General features: G+C 54.6%; 1 protein-coding gene across 5 annotated transcripts in view; it reads right to left on the minus strand.

Annotated features, from left to right (window-relative positions):
* Nucleotides 1-17,914, minus strand: part of LOC116937907 (annexin A5-like) — a 26,385-nt gene extending 8,471 nt beyond the window's left edge. The window contains exons 1-6 of one of the 5 annotated variants that reach the window (XM_076068427.1): nt 17,802-17,914; nt 13,228-13,274; nt 11,495-11,579; nt 10,549-10,643; nt 3,694-3,807; nt 961-1,051 (exon numbers count right to left, since the gene is read on the minus strand). In XM_076068427.1, the coding sequence (XP_075924542.1) occupies nt 961-1,051; nt 3,694-3,807; nt 10,549-10,643; nt 11,495-11,579; nt 13,228-13,239 (397 nt within the window). In that variant the 5' untranslated portion in view covers nt 13,240-13,274; nt 17,802-17,914. Of the gene's footprint in view, nt 1-960; nt 1,052-3,693; nt 3,808-10,548; nt 10,644-11,494; nt 11,580-13,227; nt 13,275-14,046; nt 14,253-16,601; nt 16,629-16,900; nt 16,955-17,361; nt 17,385-17,801 lie in introns of those variants that run through there. The other 4 variants (XM_076068430.1, XM_076068428.1, XM_076068429.1 and 1 more) reach the window with 4 other exon arrangements.
* Between the last annotated feature and the right edge of the window lie 4,361 nt (nt 17,915-22,275).

Here is a 22,275-nt window from a genome sequence, read left to right on the forward strand (position 1 = left end):
GCACGGTGAGACACAGACACACACGGTGAGACACGGTGAGACACACGGTGAGACACAGACACACACGGTGAGACACGGTGAGACACACGGTGAGACACAGACACACACGGCGAGACAGAGACACACACGGTGAGACACACACGGTGAGACACACAGACACACACAGTGAGACACACAGACATGCACAGGCATGGTGAGACACACGGACACACACGGTGAGACACAGACACACACGGTGAGACACAGACACACAAGGTGAGACAGACACACACAGTGAGACACAGACACACACGGTGCACACGGACACACGGACACACACGGTGAGACACAGACACACACGGTGAGACACGGTGAGACACACACAGTGAGACACGGTGAAACACACGGTGAGACACAGACATGCACAGGAATCGTGAGACACACGGACACATAGTGAGACACACAGACACGGTGCACACGGACAGTGAGACACACACGGTGAGACACACACGGTGCACACGGACGCACGGACACACACAGTGAGACACACAGACATGCACAGGCATGGTGAGACACACGGACACACACGGTGAGACACACAGACATGCACAGGCATCATGAGACACACGGACACATAGTGAGACACACAGACACGGTGCACACGGACAGTGAGACACACACGGTGAGACACACACACACGGTGCACACGGACATTGAGACACACGCACACGGTGAGACACACACACACGGTGAGACACACTCACACAGTGAGACACACACACTCACAGAGTGCACACAGACAGTGAGACACACGGTGAGACACACACACACACGGTGATACAGAGACAACACATCGCACCAGTGTCCTTGTCCAAACTGCAGTGTTGGGGGAAGCCAGCCCCCCCCCCCCTCCTCCAGACCGGGGGTAAGGGGGGGGGCTGAGCCGCCCACCTCGTCCACCAAATCATGATCCCAGCTCACCGTGCTTGTAGGCCCGCACCAGCGCCTGCAACTGGCGGTTAGTTCGTGATGCCAGCACCTCGATGAGGATGTCTTCATCAGTGCCAGCTCCCTGGGGAAAACACGCGGGATTACTCACTCACCCACCCACTCACCCACCCACTCACCCACTCACTCACTCACCCACTCACTCACCCACCCACTCACTCACTCACCCACTCACCCACTCACCCACTCACTCACCCACCCACTCACTCACCCACCCACTCACCCACCCACTCACCCACCCACTCACCCACTCACTCACTCACCCACCCACTCACCCACCCACTCACCCACTCACCCACCCACTCACCCACCCACTCACTCACCCACTCACCCACTCACCCACCCACTCACCCACCCACTCACTCACCCACCCACTCACCCACCCACCCACTCACCCACCCACTCACCCACCCACTCACTCACCCACCCACTCACCCACCCACCCACTCACCCACCCACTCACCCACCCACTCACCCACCCACCCACTCACCCACCCACTCACCCACCCACTCACTCACCCACTCACCCACCCACTCACCCACCCACCCACCCACCCACTCACTCACCCACTCACCCACCCACTCACTCACCCACTCACCCACCCACTCACCCACCCACCCACTCACTCACCCACCCACCCACTCACTCACCCACTCACTCACCCACTCACTCACTCACCCACTCACTCACTCACTCACCCACTCACTCACTCACCCACTCACTCACTCACTCACCCACCCACTCACCCACTCACTCACCCACCCACTCACTCACTCACCCACTCACTCACTCACCCACCCTCACCCACCCACCCACTCACCCACTCACCCACCCACTCACCTACCCACTCACCCACCCACCCACTCACTCACCCACCCACTCACTCACGCACTCACCCACCCACCCACTCACTCACCCACCCACCCACCCACCTACCCACTCACCCACCCACCCACCTACCCATCCACTCACTCACCCACCCACCCACTCACCCACCCACCCACTCACCCACCCACCCACTCACCCACCCACCCACTCACCCACCCACCCACTCACCCACTCACCCACTCACCCACCCACTCACCGACCCACCCACTCACCCACATACCCATCCACCCACCTACCCATCCACTCACCCACCCACTTACTCACCCACCCACCTACCCACCCACATACCCACTCACCCACATACCCACTCACCCACATACCCACTCACCCACATACCCACCTACCCATCCACTCACCCACCCACTCACCCACCCACCCACCTACCCACCCACATACCATCCCACATACCCACCTACCCACCCACATACCATCCCACCCACCCACCTACATACCCACCCACTCACCCACCCACATACCCACTCACATACCATCCCACCTACCCACCCACCCACCTACCCACCCACATACCATCCCACATACCCACCTACCCACCCACCCACATACCATCCCACCTACCCACCCACCCACTCACCAACCCACCCACCCACATAACCACCCACTCACCCACCCACCCACATACCCACCCACATACCATCCCACCTACCCACCCACCCACCTACCTACCCACCCACCCACATACCCACACACATACCCAGTGCCGGATTCAGCTAGTGCGAGGCCTGTAGCATATGTTATAAAGGGGCCCTAAAAAATAAACATATGAAAACACTAACTTTTTTACTAGCATAGTAAAGTAATTGTATTTTTTTCATTTGCAATACAAACCAGATAATACAACAAATGGCTAACCTTAAACACCCAGTCGTTCATAAAAGTTGAAGGCGGTATAGTACTATAGTAATTGAGCAAGTGCAGAATCACTGACCGGATTGGATAGCTTGAAAGCATTTAGCGTGGGGCCCTTGAAAGTACCGGGCGTGTAGCTACTACATATGTAGCTACTGTTGCTACTAAGATAATCCGGCACTGCACATACACACACCCACATACCCACACACCCACACACCTCCCACCCACATACCCACCTCACCACCCACATACCCACACACCCACACACATACCCACACACACATCCACCCACCCACATACCCACCTCACCACCCACATACCCACCTCACCACCCACATACACACACACCCACCCACATACACACCCACCCACCCACCCACATACCCACACACACATCCACCCACCCACATACCCACCTCACCACCAACATACCCACCTCACCACCCACATACCCACACACCTCACCACCCACCCACCTCACCACCCACATACCCACACACCCACATACCCACCTAACCACCCACATACCCACCCACCTCACCACCCAGATACCCACACACCCACCCACCTAACCACCCACATACCCACACACCCACATACCCACCTAACCACCCACATACCCACCCACCTCACCACCCAGATACCCACACACCCACCCACCTAACCACCCACATACCCACACACCCACACACCCACCCACCTCACCACCCAGATACCCACCCACCTAACCACCCACATACCCACACACCCACACACCCACCCACCTCACCACCCACACACCCACCCACCTCACCACCCAGATACCCACCCACCCACCTCACCACCCACATACCCACACACCCACACACCCACCCACACACCCACCCACCTCACCACCCACATACCCACCCACCCACCCACATAACCCCACGCTCCCCCCCCAACCTCCCCCCCCACTGCTCCCTCACCTTGAGAGCGAACCTCATCTCGGCGGCGTCGTATTTGTCTGGCGCCGTGAGCAGCGCCACCAACACCAGCTCCAGCGTCCCCGACACCTCCGACTTCACGTCCGCCACCAGGTCCTGTGGGGGGGGGGGAGTCACGTGGGAGTACCCACACCTTACCCCACCCACCGCAGACTCACTGCGCTGGCTGAACCCATTCACACAGCAGCAGCAGCAGCTAAGAAACTTGTCCCCCACCACCTCCCCCGTTCACACCACACCGTGATAAACAGCTGCCCAGCAGAGAGATGGAATCGAACCGGAGACCTCAGGATGGGGAGTCCAGTCAGTGCGCTGTTGACTGTGTGGTGAGTCTATGGGTCTCTGTGTGGCGAGTCTGTGGGTCTCTGTGTGGCGAGTCTGTGGGTCTCTGTGTGGCGAGTCTGTGGGTCTCTGTGTGGCGAGTCTGTGGGTCTCTGTGTGGCGAGTCTGCGGGTCTCTGCATGGTGAGTCTGTAGGTCTCTGCGTGGTGAGTCTGTGGGTTACTGTGTGGTGAGTCTGTGGGTTACTGTGTGGCGAGTCTGTGGGTCTCTGTGTGGCGAGTCTGTGGGTCTGTGTGGCGAGTCTGTGGGTCTCTGTGTGGTGAGTATGTGGGTCTCTGTGTGGCGAGTCTATGGGTCTCTGTGTGGTGAGTCTGTGGGTCTCTGTGTGGTGAGTCTGTGGGTCTCTGTGTGGTGAGTCTATGGGTCTCTGTGTGGTGAGTCTATGGGTCTCTGTGTGGCGAGTCTGCGGGTTTCTGTGTGGCGAGTCTGTGGGTCTCTGTGTGGCGAGTCTGTGGGTCTCTGTGTGGCGAGTCTGTGGGTCTCTGTGTGGCGAGTCTGCGGGTCTCTGCATGGTGAGTCTGTAGGTCTCTGCGTGGTGAGTCTGTGGGTTACTGTGTGGTGAGTCTGTGGGTTACTGTGTGGCGAGTCTGTGGGTCTCTGTGTGGCGAGTCTGTGGGTCTGTGTGGCGAGGGTATGGGTCTCTGTGTGGTGAGTATGTGGGTCTCTGTGTGGCGAGTATGTGGGTCTCTGTGTGGCGAGTCTGTGGGTCTCTGTGTGGCGAGTCTGTGGGTCTCTGTGTGGCGAGTCTATGGGTCTCTGTGTGGTGAGTCTGTGGGTCTCTGTGTGGTGAGTCTGTGGGTCTCTGTGTGGTGAGTCTATGGGTCTCTGTGTGGTGAGTCTATGGGTCTCTGTGTGGCGAGTCTGCGGGTTTCTGTGTGGCGAGTCTATGGGTCTCTGTGTGGTGAGTCTGTGGGTCTCTGTGTGGTGAGTCTGTGGGTCTCTGTGTGGTGAGTCTATAGGTCTCTATGTGGTGAGTCTGTGGGTCTCTGTGTGGCGAGTCTATGGGTCTCTGTGTGGCGAGTCTATGGCTCTCTGTGTGGCGAGTCTATGGGTCTCTGTGTGGCGAGTCTATGGGTCTCTGTGTGGCGAGTCTATGGGTCTCTGTGTGGCGAGTCTATGGGTCTCTATGTGGCGAGTCTATGGGTCTCTGTGTGGCGAGTCTGTGGGTTTCTGTGTGGCGAGTCTGTGAGTCTCTGTGTGGCAAGTCTGTGGGTCTCTGTGTGGCAAGTCTGTGGGTCTCTGCATGGTGAGTCTGTAGGTCTCTGTGTGGTGAGTCTGTGGGTGACTGTGTGGTGAGTCTGTGGGTTACTGTGTGGCGAGTCTGTGGGTCTCTGTGTGGCGAGTCTGTAGGTCTCTGCGTGGTGAGTCTGTGGGTGACTGTGTGGTGAGTCTGTGGGTTACTGTGTGGCGAGTCTGTGGGTCTCTGTGTGGCGAGTCTGTGGGTCTGTGTGGCGAATCTATGGGTCTTTGTGTGGTGAGTATGTGGGTCTCTGTGTGGCGAGTCTGTGGGTCTCTGTGTGGCGAGTCTGTGGGTCTCTGTGTGGCGAGTCTGCGGGTCTCTGCATGGTGAGTCTGTAGGTCTCTGCGTGGTGAGTCTGTGGGTTACTGTGTGGTGAGTCTGTGGGTTACTGTGTGGCGAGTCTGTGGGTCTCTGTGTGGCGAGTCTGTGGGTCTCTGTGTGGCGAGTCTGTGGGTCTCTGTGTGGTGAGTCTGTGGGTCTCTGTGTGGTGAGTCTGTGGGTCTCTGTGTGGTGAGTCTGTGGGTCTCTGTGTGGTGAGTCTGTGGGTCTCTGTGTGGCGAGTCTGTGGGTCTCTGTGTGGCGAGTCTGTGGGTCTCTGTGTGGTGAGTCTGTGGGTCTCTGTGTGGTGAGTCTGTGGGTCTCTGTGTGGTGAGTCTGTGGGTCTCTGTGTGTTGAGTCTATGGGTCTCTGTGTGGTGAGTCTATGGGTCTCTGTGTGGCGAGTCTGCGGGTCTCTGTGTGGCGAGTCTATGGGTCTCTGTGTGGTGAGTCTGTGGGTCTCTGTGTGGTGAGTCTATGGGTCTCTGTGTGGTGAGTCTATGGGTCTCTGTATGGTGAGTCTGTGGGGCTGTGTGGTGAGTCTGTGGTCCCTATGTGGCGAGTCTGTGGGTCTCTGTGTGGCGAGTCTGTGGGTCTCTGTGTGGCGAGTCTGTGGGTCTCTGTGTGGCGAGTCTGTGGGTCTCTGTGTGGCGAGTCTGTGGGTCTCTGTGTGGCGAGTCTGCGGGTCTCTGCATGGTGAGTCTGTAGGTCTCTGCGTGGTGAGTCTGTGGGTTACTGTGTGGTGAGTCTGTGGGTTACTGTGTGGCGAGTCTGTGGGTCTCTGTGTGGCGAGTCTGTGGGTCTGTGTGGCGAGGCTATGGGTCTCTGTGTGGTGAGTATGTGGGTCTCTGTGTGGCGAGTCTGTGGGTCTCTGTGTGGCGAGTCTGTGGGTCTCTGTGTGGCGAGTCTATGGGTCTCTGTGTGGTGAGTCTGTGGGTCTCTGTGTGGTGAGTCTGTGGGTCTCTGTGTGGTGAGTCTATGGGTCTCTGTGTGGTGAGTCTATGGGTCTCTGTGTGGCGAGTCTGCGGGTTTCTGTGTGGCGAGTCTATGGGTCTCTGTGTGGTGAGTCTGTGGGTCTCTGTGTGGTGAGTCTGTGGGTCTCTGTGTGGTGAGTCTATAGGTCTCTATGTGGTGAGTCTGTGGGTCTCTGTGTGGCGAGTCTATGGGTCTCTGTGTGGCGAGTCTATGGCTCTCTGTGTGGCGAGTCTATGGGTCTCTGTGTGGCGAGTCTATGGGTCTCTGTGTGGCGAGTCTATGGGTCTCTGTGTGGCGAGTCTATGGGTCTCTATGTGGCGAGTCTATGGGTCTCTGTGTGGCGAGTCTGTGGGTTTCTGTGTGGCGAGTCTGTGGGTCTCTGTGTGGCAAGTCTGTGGGTCTCTGTGTGGCAAGTCTGTGGGTCTCTGCATGGTGAGTCTGTAGGTCTCTGTGTGGTGAGTCTGTGGGTGACTGTGTGGTGAGTCTGTGGGTTACTGTGTGGCGAGTCTGTGGGTCTCTGTGTGGCGAGTCTGTGGGTCTGTGTGGCGAATCTATGGGTCTTTGTGTGGTGAGTATGTGGGTCTCTGTGTGGCGAGTCTGTGGGTCTCTGTGTGGCGAGTCTGTGGGTCTCTGTGTGGCGAGTCTATGGGTCTCTGTGTGGTGAGTCTGTGGGTCTCTGTGTGGTGAGTCTGTGGGTCTCTGTGTGGTGAGTCTATGGGTCTCTGTGTGGTGAGTCTATGGGTCTCTGTGTGGCGAGTCTGCGGGTTTCTGTGTGGCGAGTCTATGGGTCTCTGTGTGGTGAGTCTGTGGGTCTCTGTGTGGTGAGTCTGTGGGTCTCTGTGTGGTGAGTCTATAGGTCTCTATGTGGTGAGTCTGTGGGTCTCTGTGTGGCGAGTCTATGGGTCTCTGTGTGGCGAGTCTATGGCTCTCTGTGTGGCGAGTCTATGGGTCTCTGTGTGGCGAGTCTATGGGTCTCTGTGTGGCGAGTCTATGGGTCTCTGTGTGGCGAGTCTATGGGTCTCTATGTGGCGAGTCTATGGGTCTCTGTGTGGCGAGTCTGTGGGTTTCTGTGTGGCGAGTCTGTGGGTCTCTGTGTGGCAAGTCTGTGGGTCTCTGTGTGGCAAGTCTGTGGGTCTCTGCATGGTGAGTCTGTAGGTCTCTGTGTGGTGAGTCTGTGGGTGACTGTGTGGTGAGTCTGTGGGTTACTGTGTGGCGAGTCTGTGGGTCTCTGTGTGGCGAGTCTGTGGGTCTGTGTGGCGAATCTATGGGTCTTTGTGTGGTGAGTATGTGGGTCTCTGTGTGGCGAGTCTGTGGGTCTCTGTGTGGCGAGTCTGTGGGTCTCTGTGTGGCGAGTCTGCGGGTCTCTGCATGGTGAGTCTGTAGGTCTCTGCGTGGTGAGTCTGTGGGTTACTGTGTGGTGAGTCTGTGGGTTACTGTGTGGTGAGTCTGTGGGTCTCTGTGTGGCGAGTCTGTGGGTCTGTGTGGCGAGGCTATGGGTCTCTGTGTGGTGAGTATGTGGGTCTCTGTGTGGCGAGTCTGTGGGTCTCTGTGTGGCGAGTCTGTGGGTCTCTGTGTGGCGAGTCTATGGGTCTCTGTGTGGTGAGTCTGTGGGTCTCTGTGTGGTGAGTCTGTGGGTCTCTGTGTGGTGAGTCTATGGGTCTCTGTGTGGTGAGTCTATGGGTCTCTGTGTGGCGAGTCTGCGGGTTTCTGTGTGGCGAGTCTATGGGTCTCTGTGTGGTGAGTCTGTGGGTCTCTGTGTGGTGAGTCTGTGGGTCTCTGTGTGGTGAGTCTATAGGTCTCTGTGTGGTGAGTCTGTGGGTCTCTGTGTGGCGAGTCTATGGGTCTCTGTGTGGCGAGTCTATGGCTCTCTGTGTGGCGAGTCTATGGGTCTCTGTGTGGCGAGTCTATGGGTCTCTGTGTGGCGAGTCTATGGGTCTCTGTGTGGCGAGTCTATGGGTCTCTATGTGGCGAGTCTATGGGTCTCTGTGTGGCGAGTCTGTGGGTTTCTGTGTGGCGAGTCTGTGGGTCTCTGTGTGGCAAGTCTGTGGGTCTCTGTGTGGCAAGTCTGTGGGTCTCTGCATGGTGAGTCTGTAGGTCTCTGTGTGGTGAGTCTGTGGGTGACTGTGTGGTGAGTCTGTGGGTTACTGTGTGGCGAGTCTGTGGGTCTCTGTGTGGCGAGTCTGTAGGTCTCTGCGTGGTGAGTCTGTGGGTGACTGTGTGGTGAGTCTGTGGGTTACTGTGTGGCGAGTCTGTGGGTCTCTGTGTGGCGAGTCTGTGGGTCTGTGTGGCGAATCTATGGGTCTTTGTGTGGTGAGTATGTGGGTCTCTGTGTGGCGAGTCTGTGGGTCTCTGTGTGGCGAGTCTGTGGGTCTCTGTGTGGCGAGTCTATGGGTCTCTGTGTGGTGAGTCTGTGGGTCTCTGTGTGGTGAGTCTGTGGGTCTCTGTGTGGTGAGTCTATGGGTCTATGTGTGGTGAGTCTATGGGTCTCTGTGTGGCGAGTCTGCGGGTCTCTGTGTGGCGAGTCTACGGGTCTCTGTGTGGTGAGTCTGTGGGTCTGTGTGTGGTGAGTCTGTGGGTCTCTGTGTGGTGAGTCTATAGGTCTCTGTGTGGTGAGTCTGTGGGTCTCTGTGTGGTGAGTCTATGGGTCTCTGTGTGGCGAGTCTATGGGTCTCTGTGTGGCGAGTCTATGGCTCTCTGTGTGGCGAGTCTATGGGTCTCTGTGTGGCGAGTCTATGGGTCTCTGTGTGGCGAGTCTATGGGTCTCTGTGTGGCGAGTCTATGGGTCTCTGTGTGGCGAGTCTATGGGTCTCTGCGTGGCGAGTCTGTGGGTCTCTGTGTGGTGAGTCTATGGGTCTCGGTGTGGTGAGTCTATGGGTCTCTGTGTGGCGAGTCTATGGGTCTCTGTGTGGCGAGTCTATGGGTCTCTGTGTGGCGAGTCTATGGGTCTCTGTGTGGCGAGTCTATGGGTCTCTGTGTGGCGAGTCTATGGGTCTCTGTGTGGCGAGTCTATGGGTCTCTGTGTGGCGAGTCTATGGGTCTCTGTGTGGCGAGTCTATGAGTCTCTGTGTGGTGAGTCTGTGGGTCTCTGTATGGCGAGTCTGTGGGTCTCTGTGTGGCGAGTCTGTGGGTCTCTGTGTGGCGAGTCTATGGGTCTCTGTGTGGCGAGTCTATGGGTCTCTGTGTGGCGAGTCTATGGGTCTCTGTGTGGCGAGTCTATGGCTCTCTGTGTGGCGAGTCTATGGGTCTCTGTGTGGTGAGTCTATGGATCTCTGTGTGGCGAGTCTATGGGTCTCTGTGTGGCGAGTCTATGGGTCTCTGTGTGGCGATTCTATGGGTCTCTGTGTGGTGAGTCTATGGGTCTCTGTGTGGCGAGTCTGTGGGTCTCTGTGTGGCGAGTCTGTGGGTCTCTGTGTGGCGAGTCTATGGGTCTCTGTGTGGCGAGTCTATGGGTCTCTGTGTGGCGAGTCTGTGGGTCTCTGTGTGGCGAGTCTATGGGTTTCTGTGTGGCGAGTCTATGGGTCTCTGTGTGGTGAGTCTATGGGTCTCTGTGTGGCGAGTCTATGGGTCTCTGTGTGGCGAGTCTATGGGTCTCTGTGTGGCGAGTCTATGGGTCTCTGTGTGGCGAGTCTATGCCTCTCTGTGTGGCGAGTCTATGGGTCTCTGTGTGGTGAGTCTATGGGTCTCTGTGTGGCGAGTCTATGGGTCTCTGTGTGGCGAGTCTATGGGTCTCTGTGTGGCGAGTCTATGGGTCTCTGTGTGGCGAGTCTATGGCTCTCTGTGTGGCGAGTCTATGGCTCTCTGTGTGGCGAGTCTGTGGGTCTCTGTGTGGTGAATCGATGGATCTCAAGCGAGGAGCACTCCTCTCGTGTGGCAGGGTGTGAGTGTGTCAGTGCTGCCCTCTGCTGTTCATATCGACTATGACACAGCCACTCCGATCTCACAGACACGGCCATGACGAACCCACCCTGCCGAAAGCGGTCTTGAAGGCCTCGATGATTTTCTGTCTCTGGGCGAAGCTGCGCCGCGTGAGGACATCGATGATGCTTTTCTCATCCGTGCCTGGGGAGACACGGGGGAGACACGGGGGAGACACGGGGGGAGACAGGGGGGGAGACACGGGGGAGACACGGGGGAGACACGGGGGAGACACGGGGGGAGACACGGGGGGAGACACGGGGGAGACACGGGGGAGACACTGGGGAAACACCGGGGGAGACACGGGGGGAGACACGGGGGAGACACAGGGGAGACACGGGGGGAGACACAGGAGAGACACAGGGGAGACACGGGGGGAGACACGGGGGAGACACGGGGGGATACACGGCGGAGACACGGGGGAGACACGGGGGGAGACACGGGGGAGACACGGGGGGAGACACGGGGGAGTCACGGGGGAGACACGGGGGGAGACACGGGGGAGACACGGGGGAGACACGGGGGAAACACGGGGGAAACACGGGGGGAGACACGGGGGAGACACGGGGGGAGACACGGGGGGAGACACGGGGGAGACACGGGGGAGACACGGGGGAGACACGGGGGAGTCACGGGGGAGACACGGGGGGGAGACACGGGGGAGACACGGGGGGAGACACGGGGGAGACACGGGGGAGACACGGGGGAGACACACCACGGGGTCAGGGGGACACGGAGAGACACGGGGAGACGGACATACATCTGACGTTGACATAAACTTCCAACGCTACGTTCACGTAGCCTCCTCTGACCCCAAACACCCGGATCCCATTCATTTGACCTCTTGACGCTGGCCCTAACCTTCTTGATAGACCCCTTGGCAAGTGATCCACTTTGCCTGACCCACATGAGCGCGACCTATTGACCTTAACCCACTGAGCTTGACCCATGGAGCTCGATGACCGCGACCTCGTGACCTTGACCCCACCGCTCACCGAAGCCCTTCATGGCCTTGCGCAGAATCTGCGCGTCCGCATCTGCGTTGAATCCCGGGAAGTCCCGGATGGTCCCACGTGACCCCTGGGGGTTGGGGGGGGGGTCAACACGTGGTGGGCGGCGGGGGGGGGGGGAGAGACAGGGGTCATGGGGGTCAGAGAGCTTGGAGGGAGAGAGACGCTTGGGGCAGGGGGGTGGGTAGATTCTGAGACACCTAGAGACAGACTTGGAGACAAAGAGACTGGGGAAACACGGGGACTGAGGGACATAGGGACTCGGGAGACATGGGGACTCCTGTACATGAGAACCCAGGGACACAGGGACTTGGAGATTCCAAGACAAAGGGACTCATGGCCAAGACCAAAGAGCTCTCCAAGGATGTCAGGGACAAGATTGTAGACCTACACAAGGCTGGAATGGGCTACAAGACCATTGCCAAGCAGCTTGGTGAGAAGGTGACAACAGTTGGTGCGATTATTCGCAAATGGAAGAAACACAAAAGAACTGTCAATCTCCCTTGGCCTGGGGCTCCATGCAAGATCTCACCTCGTGGAGTTGCAATGATCATGAGAACGGTGAGGAATCAGCCCAGAACTACACGGGAGGATCTTGTCAATGATCTCAAGGCAGCTGGGACCATAGTCACCAAGAAAACAATTGGTAACACACTACGCCGTGAAGGACTGAAATCCTGCAGCGCCCGCAAGGTCCCCCTGCTCAAGAAAGCACATATACATGCCCGTCTGAAGTTTGCCAATGAACATCTGAATGATTTAGAGGACAACTGGGTGAAAGTGTTGTGGTCAGATGAGACCAAAATGGAGCTCTTTGGCATCAACTCAACTCGCTGTGTTTGGAGGAGGAATGCTGCCTATGACCCCAAGAACACCATCCCCACCGTCAAACATGGAGGTGGAAACATTATGCTTTGGGGGTGTTTTTATGCTAAGGGGACAGGACAACTTCACCGCATCAAAGGGACGATGGACGGGGCCATGTACCGTCAAATCTTGGGTGAGAACCTCCTTCCCTCAGCCAGGGCATTGAAAATGGGTCGTGGATGGGTATTCCAGCATGACAATGACCCAAAACACACGGCCAAGGCAACAAAGGAGTGGCTCAAGAAGAAGCACATTAAGGTCCTGGAGTGGCCTAGCCAGTCTCCAGACCTTAATCCCATAGAAAATCTGTGGAGGGAGCTGAAGGTTCGAGTTGCCAAACGTCAGCCTCAAAACCTTAATGACTTGGAGAAGATCTGCAAAGAGGAGTGGGACAAAATCCCTCCTGAGATGTGTGCAAACCTGGTGGCCAACTACAAGAAACGTCTGACCTCTGTGATTGCCAACCAGGGTTTTGCCACCAAGTACTAAGTCATATTTTGCAGAGGGGTCAAATACTTATTTCCCTCATTAAAATGCAAATCAATTTATGACAATTTTTGACATGCGTTTTTCTGGATTTTTTGTTGTTGTTATTCTGTCTCTCACTGTTCAAATAAACCTACCATTAAAATGATAGACTGGTCATTTCTTTGTCAGTGGGCAAACGTACAAAATCCGCAGGGGATCAAATACTTTTTTCCCTCACTGTATGGACATTGAGACAAAGGGACTCAGAGACAAGGGGGACTCCTGTACACGAGAACCCAGGGACTTAGACACTCAGGGTCTCAGGGACACGTGCACTCGGACACATGAGACTCACTCACGGAGGCACGGGGACTTACTCCTACCTTAGCCGCCATAGATGCTCGATTTCAGATGAGTGGACAGCAAAATTCTGGAGACACGGGGACACGGGACAGAACAACGGGCAACAGACACGAATGTGAGATGCATTCACTCATTTGCTCGATCACCATACTGTATGTATATCTCCACGTGGTAAGCCAGTTCTCTTTGAGCTGTCATTTGTGGCGAGGTCGCTTCTGAAAAAAAGAGCCTTACCTGGTAAAATAAAATAAAAAATTGATAGTGAATGTTGAACGTCTTTCGGGGAGTACAACAAACTTAATGTAAAAAAGCAATTGTACAGAAGTTCGTTCGTCAATCTAGACGACTTAAAAGCTGCAGAGCCCCAGTGCCTTCGTAATGTCGGAAGAGCGTTCCAGACGGCCGCAGACGCGCATCTGAAAGCGCCGCGCGATGCGGCGGTGACCGCCGCCTTTTGATCAATGGTTCAGCCAAAAGCCGCCGCTGTGGATTAATCGACCTCCCTACCTTACAGCGTATTCAAGAGCTGGGGCCAGATGGTGCCTCTTATAATCCGGCCGATTTATCGTCGTCGTCGTCATCATCATCATCTTCCGGAAAGACGAAGTTGTTTTTTGCCGAGCATAATCCTCCGGACGACTCCGTGACAGGCTTCTCATTTGAGGCTGAGCGGATCTAGGAGAGGCCCAGGACGGGCTCCAAATACTCACCGCGTGGGAATCGAAATTCGGGCCGGCGGGTTCACTCTCGCGGCGCGCTAACCGCTGCACCCCGCGGCTCCCCATGCTATGTACATACACAGTACAAAGACAAAGATCCCCCGTATAGCCTTAACGTACTTTTGGGACAAGCGCTGTTTTAGCGAGTGGCACCGGTCAAGGCCGTCACGGAGCAACGACGCGGTGGTGAGTGCCCAGCAACCACGCACGGTCGCCTTTGTCTTCGATGTTTGCGCATCGTTCCACGTATATTATTCTCGGGCCGAGTAGACTCTGACGGAGGCCCAGGACCGGTTCGGCGGGAATGGAACTCGGCTCGCCGGGTTTCAAGGCGCGTACGCGCACACGCACGCGCACACGCACGCGCGCCTACTCATCCCTATTCAAACAATGCCACACTCTCACTGCTGCGCCTAGACCCGGCGAGACCGGTTGGGCAGGTCTCGCACCGGGCTGGGTGTTGAACCCAGGGATGATTTTTTGGGCCGAGTCACCCGTCACTTAATGACCACGAGCAAGAGCAGAGCAGCTTCAATTGTTCAACCGCGGTAATTATCAACAGCCGCTGCGCCTTCAGCGTCGTCATCGCACGCCACCACCGATATAGGTCACGCCGCCTCTCACTTGGCCAGTAGCCATCGTCGCCGTCCTGCTGTTATCGCTACAACAGCGGCGTCACCGTGAACTTCACGCCAAGATTGCCGTGGCCATGTGTCGAGGACTCGGGCCGCGACCAGACACGGACCGTGTCGTCTCATCCACCACGCTGCGAGTCGCAGACACCACTCAACCACCCACCCACCCACTCACAAATACAAAGGTGCACCAACCAGGGAGCCCCACGTATCCAGCCGTCCAGCTCTCGCTAAGGCCCTCACAGTTACCGCCCACATGCCCCAGGCTCGCAGCATCAGAGACCCAGGATCTATCTTCAAATGATGCCCTCCCGTGGTACAAAAAGACAAACATCCCCATCCCCCACTCCCCCCCACTCCGTGTAGCCTCTAACAGGCTCTCGGGACAAGTGCTGTTAGCAAAGAGCGGCGCACGAGTGGATAGGTGTGGGCAGCACCACACCCGGCCGCCTTTGTCTCCCGAGAAGCGATGTTTACACATCGTACCAGGAACTCATTCGAGGCGGAGTCGACCTAGGGGAGGCCCAGGACCGGTTCAGATAATTGTCACAGGTGGTGGCCGTGAGCGGGAGTCGAACCCGGGTTACCGGATTTGTGTCGCAGTTCGCTAATGACTACACTGCCGCTCCCCACAAACACACGAGCCACTAAGTCACTCCTCACCAACTCACTCCTCACCACTCACTCACTCCTCACCACTCACTCACTCCTCACCACTCACTCACTCCTCACCACTCACTCCTCACCACTCACTCACTCCTCACCACTCACTCCTCACCACTCACTCCTCACCACTCACTCCTCACCACTCACTCCTCACCACTCACTCCTCACCACTCACTCCTCACCACTCTCTCCGCTTCTTCCCTCACACTGCTCCACTCAGAAAAGTCCCTCTCTCGCCATCACCATCACCACAATCATTATCATCACCATCACCACAATCATTATCATCATGACCACCACTATCATCATCATGACCACCATTATCATCATCATGACCACCACTATCATCATCATGACCACCACTATCACCATCACCACAATCATTATCATCATGACCACCACTATCATCATTAGCATCACCATCACCACAATCATTATCATCATCATGACCACCACTATCATCATCATGACCACCATTATCATCATCATGACCACCATTATCATCATCATGACCACCACTATCATCATCATGACCACCACTATCATCATTAGCATCACCATCACCACCACCACAATCATTATCATCATGACCACCATTATCATCATCATGACCACCACTATCATCATTAGCATCATCACCACCACCACCACGAACCACCACCACCACCACGAACCACCACCACGAACCACCACCACCACCAGTCATCGTGAATCCGCGAACTTCCTCACGGTGAACTTCACCGTGACCCGCGATCGTCCGGATTGTAAAGACGCACTGACCCCAAACCACACGCCCTGTGTCGTCAACAAAGTGTCACAGATGTGGTCTCCCGCCCGCGCGCACGCATCCAAACTTTATTACAAGACGCATCCAAACTTTGGCTTTCACAGTCAATTCGGGAGAAGTGCATCTCACAATCCAGATAATCACATGATACTCAGTCCCTGTCTCTCCGTGTCTCTCCCCCCGTGTCTCTAACCCCGTGTCTCTACTCCCGTGTCTCTCCCCCCGTGTCTCTCTCAGTGTCTCCCCCCCCCCCGTGTCTCTCCCAGTGTCCCCCCCCCCGTCTCTCCCCCCGTGTCTCTCTCAGTGTCTCTCCCCCCCGTGTCTCCCCCCCCCCCGTGTCTCTCTCAGTGTCTCCCCCCCCCCGTCTCTCCCTCCGTGTCTCTCTCAGTGTCTCTCCCCCCCGTGTCTCCCCCCCCCCGTGTCTCTCTCAGTGTCTCTCCCACCCCCGTCTCTCCCCCCGTGTCTCTCTCAGTGTCTCTCCCCCCGTGTCTCTCCCCCCGTGTCTCTCCCACCGTGTACTCTCTATCAACTCCCCCGCATCTCACCTGTCCGTCTCTCCGTCTCTCCTGTCCGTCTCTCCGTCTCACCTGTACGTCTCACCCTGTACATCTCACCTGTACGTCTCACCCTGTACATCTCACCTGTACGTCTCACCCTGTTCATCTCACCTGTACGTCTCACCCTGTACATCTCACCTGTACGTCTCACCCTGTACATCTCACCTGTCCGTCTCTCCGTCTCACCTGTCCGTCTCTCCGTCTCTCCTGTACGTCTCACCCTGTACATCTCACCTGTACGTCTCACCCTGTACATCTCACCTGTACGTCTCACCCTGTACGTCTCACCCTGTACATCTCACCTGTACGTCTCACCCTGTACATCTCACCTGTACGTCTCACCCTGTCCGTCTCTCCTGTACGTCTCACCCTGTACATCTCACCTGTACGTCTCACCCTGTACATCTCACCTGTACGTCTCACCCTGTACGTCTCACCCTGTACATCTCACCTGTACGTCTCACCCTGTCCGTCTCTCCTGTACGTCTCACCCTGTACATCTCACCTGTACGTCTCACCCTGTACATCTCACCTGTACGTCTCACCCTGTCCGTCTCTCCTGTACGTCTCACCCTGTACATCTCACCTGTACGTCTCACCCTGTACATCTCACCTGTACGTCTCACCCTGTACGTCTCACCCTGTACATCTCACCTGTACGTCTCACCCTGTACATCTCACCTGTACGTCTCACCCTGTACATCTCACCTGTACGTCTCACCCTGTACGTCTCACCCTGTACATCTCACCTGTACGTCTCACCCTGTACGTCTCACCCTGTACATCTCACCTGTACGTCTCACCCTGTCCGTCTCTCCGTCTCACCTGTACGTCTCTCCGTCTCACCCTGTACATCTCACCTGTACGTCTCTCCGTCTCACCCTGTACGTCTCACCTGTACGTCTCACCCTGTCCGTCTCTCCGTCTCACCTGTACGTCTCACCCTGTCCGTCTCTCCGTCTCACCTGTACGTCTCACCTGTACGTCTCACCCTGTACATCTCACCTGTACGTCTCACCCTGTACATCTCACCTGTACGTCTCACCCTGTACATCTCACCTGTACGTCTCACCCTGTACATCTCACCTGTACGTCTCACCCTGTACATCTCACCTGTACGTCTCACCCTGTACATCTCACCTGTCCGTCTCTCCGTCTCACCTGTCCGTCTCTCCGTCTCTCCTGTACGTCTCACCCTGTACATCTCACCTGTCCGTCTCTCCGTCTCACCTGTACGTCTCACCCTGTCCGTCTCTCCGTCTCTCTCCCTCCGCGCCGCGCCCTGCACACGTCACAAACCCCGGAATTTCTGAATCCGCTCAGAACTCCCCGAATCGATTCCGCCCCACCCCGTCTCCCGTGCGAGATCGAATCGATGCACGAGTCTATTAACATTGGCGGCTTAGTCGATTCGCTCGCTTTTTAAATCGATTTCCGCTGTTGCGGACGAGATGATTCAGAGTCGCGCGGAAATCGATTCTAATCGAGTCGATTCCCGCACCGACGACGCAGCTGTGCGTCTCCCGTCACTGCCGCTTTGCGTTGGTGATTTCGGGAGGTCGAAGGTCGTCGCGATGATCAATCGAAGCCAAATCGATCGCGAGCATTGATCACGCAGAGATCTGTCGATGTACACGGGAAATCCGGTCACTCTCCCAAGAGCTCCGTTAGTCGAACAGAGATACACTCACTCGCATATGGCTATGTTGATCACACACAGATACACTCACTCTCATGGATACATCGATCACACACAGATACACTCACTCGCATATGGATATATTGATCACACACAGATACACTCACTCTCATATGGCTATATTGATCACACAGAGATACACTCACTCTCATATGGATATATCGATCACACACAGATACACTCACTCTCATGTCTCTATTGATCACACACAGATACACTAACTCTCATATTGATATATTGATCACACACAGATACACTAACTCTCATATGGATATATTGATCACACACAGATACACTCACTCTCATATGGCTGTATTGATCACACACAGATACACTCACTCTCATATGGATATATCGATCACACACAGATACACTCACTCCCATGTCTCTATTGATCACACACAGATACGCTCACTCTCATATGGATATTGATCACACACAGATACACTCACTCTCATGGATATATTGATCACACACAGATACACTCACTCTCATATGGATATATTGATCACACACAGATACACTCACTCTCATGGCTATATCGATCACACACAGATCCACTCACTCTCATATGGATATATTGATCGCAAAGAGATCCATTCACTCCCGATGAGCTTTATTGATCACACAGAGATACACTCACTCTCATATGGCTGTATTGATCGCACAAAGATCACTCACTCGTGCAGCTATTTTGAACACAGATCCACTCACTCTCATACGGCTTTATTGATCACAAAGAGATCCATTCACCATCGAGTAGCTCTATTGATCACACAGAGATCCACTCAATCCCATATGCTTCTATTGATCACACACAGAGCCGCCCACTCTTAATTATCTCTATTGATCACACAGATCCATTCACTTCGGATTAGCTCTGTTGATCACACAGAGATCACTCACTCTAATATGGCTCTATTGATCACACAGATATCAATTCACGCTCGATTAGATATATTGATCACACATAGATCACTCACTCTCATATGGCTATTTTGATCACACATATCCATTCACGCTGGATTCGCTCTGTTGATCACACACATATTCATTCACTCTCATATGGCTCTATTGATCACACAGATATCAATTCACGCTCGATTAGATATATTGATCGCACATATCCATTCACTCTCATATGGCTCCATTGATCACACAGATATCAATTCACGCTCAATTAGATATATTGATCGCACATATCCATTCACTCTCATATGGCTCTATTGATCACAAAGATATCAATTCACGCTCGATTAGATATATTGATCACACACATCCATTCACTCTCATACGGCTCTATTGATCACACACAGAGATCCATTCACTATCAGAAAGCGCTATTGATCTCACAGAGATTGAATCACTATAAATAGCTCTATTGATCACACACACATGCATTAACCAGGCTTTCCCAAACTCCAGATCTCGCGGTTTGTGCACTGAGAGGGGTGGTTATTGCTGTTATCCGCTCTGGGGAGTGCTGAGTGGGTGCGGTGAATAGGCTTGATGGGTTCGTCACAAAGTGGAGTCACCACGACGTTTCTGCCATTCTAAGCGAACTCTTTGGGGGGTTGTTTTTCGGTCAAGTCACGTAGGTAAAAAAAAATACAATAAAGTAAATGACAACAACTGAATTAAACCATTGGAAACCTCATTTGCCGGTAACAAAATATGATGATTGGTTTTTTTACCGTTTTATCTGGCAACAAAACTGACACCTTTTTTTAACAAGGAGTCATGTTTACATTGACCACAATACCTGCGGTCGGAACGCAAACCAAAAAAAACAACAGCTCTGATAATGTATGTGGCACTGTCCTTGAAATTGATTGGTCCACACCCGAGACAGCTTTCTTTAGAGCCTCGTCTCACGTTGGTGTTGGACCAGAAGACGCCAAAAGGCGTCACACAACTCAAAGACATGCACCATCAGAGTATGCCAGATGAAAGGGTAAAAGACCAATTATCATATTTTGTTACTGGCAAATGAGGTTTCCAATGGTGTAAATGCTTACCCCGAGCTCTCATACTCTGATGGTGCATTGCCTTTGAGTTGTGCGCCTTTTGGCGTCTTCTGGTCCAACACCAACGTGAGACGAGGCTCTAAAGAAAGCTGTCTCGGGTGTGGACCAATCAATTTCAAGGACAGTGCCACATACATTATCAGAGTTGTTGTTTGGTGTTTGCGTTCCGACCGCAGGTATTGTGGTCAATGTAAACATGACTCCTTGTAAAAAAAGTGTCGGTTTTGTTGCCAGATAAAAGGGTAAAAAAACAATTATCAACTAAGTTAAATTACGACGTTCCGGGCGCAACACAAGCGCCCTTCTTCAGGTGGGGACGGCGGACGCTTGTGTTGCACCCGAAACGTCGTGATTTAATTTAGTTTTAATTTATTTTATTCTATTTTTTTTTACCTACGTGACTTGACCGAAAAAAAAACAAAGAGCATGAATCCTTGCAGTCACGAAAGCTTCAAATCTAGAATTCTAAGCGCACTTTGAGAACACGTGAAATGTCGAAAGCAGGAGGTCACGGAACAGACCCAGGTGCCATGGCTTGACTGACTGAGATGATTCACCAACTCCCCTCCCCACTGTGCCATCTCTCTGCGCTTTAGCCGCCCGGCGCTTCGCTCGTTGTTGTGAGCGTCGCTCCTCCGCCCTCCGTTGTTGCTGGAGGGCGACTGCCTCCAACTCCCCAGTAGCAGCAGCGTCCTTCACGAGCCTCCTTTATAGAGGCCGATCGTGACACCGCTGGTACCGGTCATCGGCAGGTCCACTCAGCTCCACATTCTTCTCTGGCGCATCAGTCCATCTCTTTTCTAGCCCCGTGCCGCGCCCGTTCAGCCCTCACTATCTGGCCAAATAGAATCTGCTTGGGCATGCGGTGGCTGAACATTCGGGCTACTCTCCACCCCGGCGTGGATACCCCCTGTAAGCACGTGGGTGGCGTTGCCAGCACCACGCCCTGCTACCTTTGTCATCCCTGGTGGTGGCTAGGAGATGTTAACTACCTCGCCTGGTATACAGGAGGTCGTGGGTTCGATCCCTACCTTGACGCCTGCTGCTGTGTATTTGGAGTGTGCGTGTCTCTCTCTCATCGTCAACACGGTGGCTATGAGATGTTAACTACCTCGCCTAGTATACAGGAGGTCGTGGGTTCGATCCCGACCCTGACACCTGCTGTGTATTTGGAGTTTGCGTGTCTCTCTCTCATCGTCAACACGGTGGCTATGAGATGTTAACTACCTCGCCTGGTATACAGGAGGTCGTGGGTTCGATCCCGACCCGGACACCTGCTGTGTATTTGGAGTTTGCGTGTCTCTCTCTCATCATCAACACGGTGGCTATGAGATGTTAATTACCTCGCCTGGTATACAGGAGGTCGTGGGTTCGATCCCGACCCTGACACTTGCTGCTGTTTATTTGGAGTTTGCGTGTCTCTCTCTCTCATCATCAACACGGTGGCTAGGAGATGTTAACTACCTCGCCTGGTATACAGGAGGTCGTTGGTTCGATCCCAACCTTGATGCCTGCTGCTGTGTATTTGGAGTTTGCGGTGTCTCTCTCTCTCTCTCATCGTCAACACGGTGGCTATGAGATGTTAACTACCTCGCCTGGTATACAGGAGGTCGTGGGTTCGATCCCAACCTTGACGCCTGCTGGTGTATATTTGGAGTTTGCGTGTCTCTCTCTCTCTCTCATCGTCAACACGGTGGCTATGTGATGTTAACTACCTCGCCTGGCATACAGGAGGTCGTGGGTTCGATCCCGACCCTGTCACCTGCTGTGTATTTGGAGTTTGCGTGTCTCTCTCTCTCATCATCAACACGGTGGCTATGAGATGTTAACTACCCCGCCTGGTGTACAGGAGGTCGTGGGTTCGATCCCAACCTTGACGCCTGCTGCTGTATATTTGGAGTTTGCGTGTCTCTCTCTCTCTCATCATCAACACGGTGGCTATGCAATGTTAACTACCCCGCCTGGTATACAGGAGGTC

Source organism: Petromyzon marinus, chromosome 21 (genome assembly GCF_048934315.1).
Source record: "Petromyzon marinus isolate PM22_M1 ecotype Great Lakes invasive population chromosome 21, UKy_Petmar_22M1.pri1.0, whole genome shotgun sequence".
Classification (NCBI taxonomy): domain Eukaryota; kingdom Metazoa; phylum Chordata; class Hyperoartia; order Petromyzontiformes; family Petromyzontidae; genus Petromyzon; species Petromyzon marinus.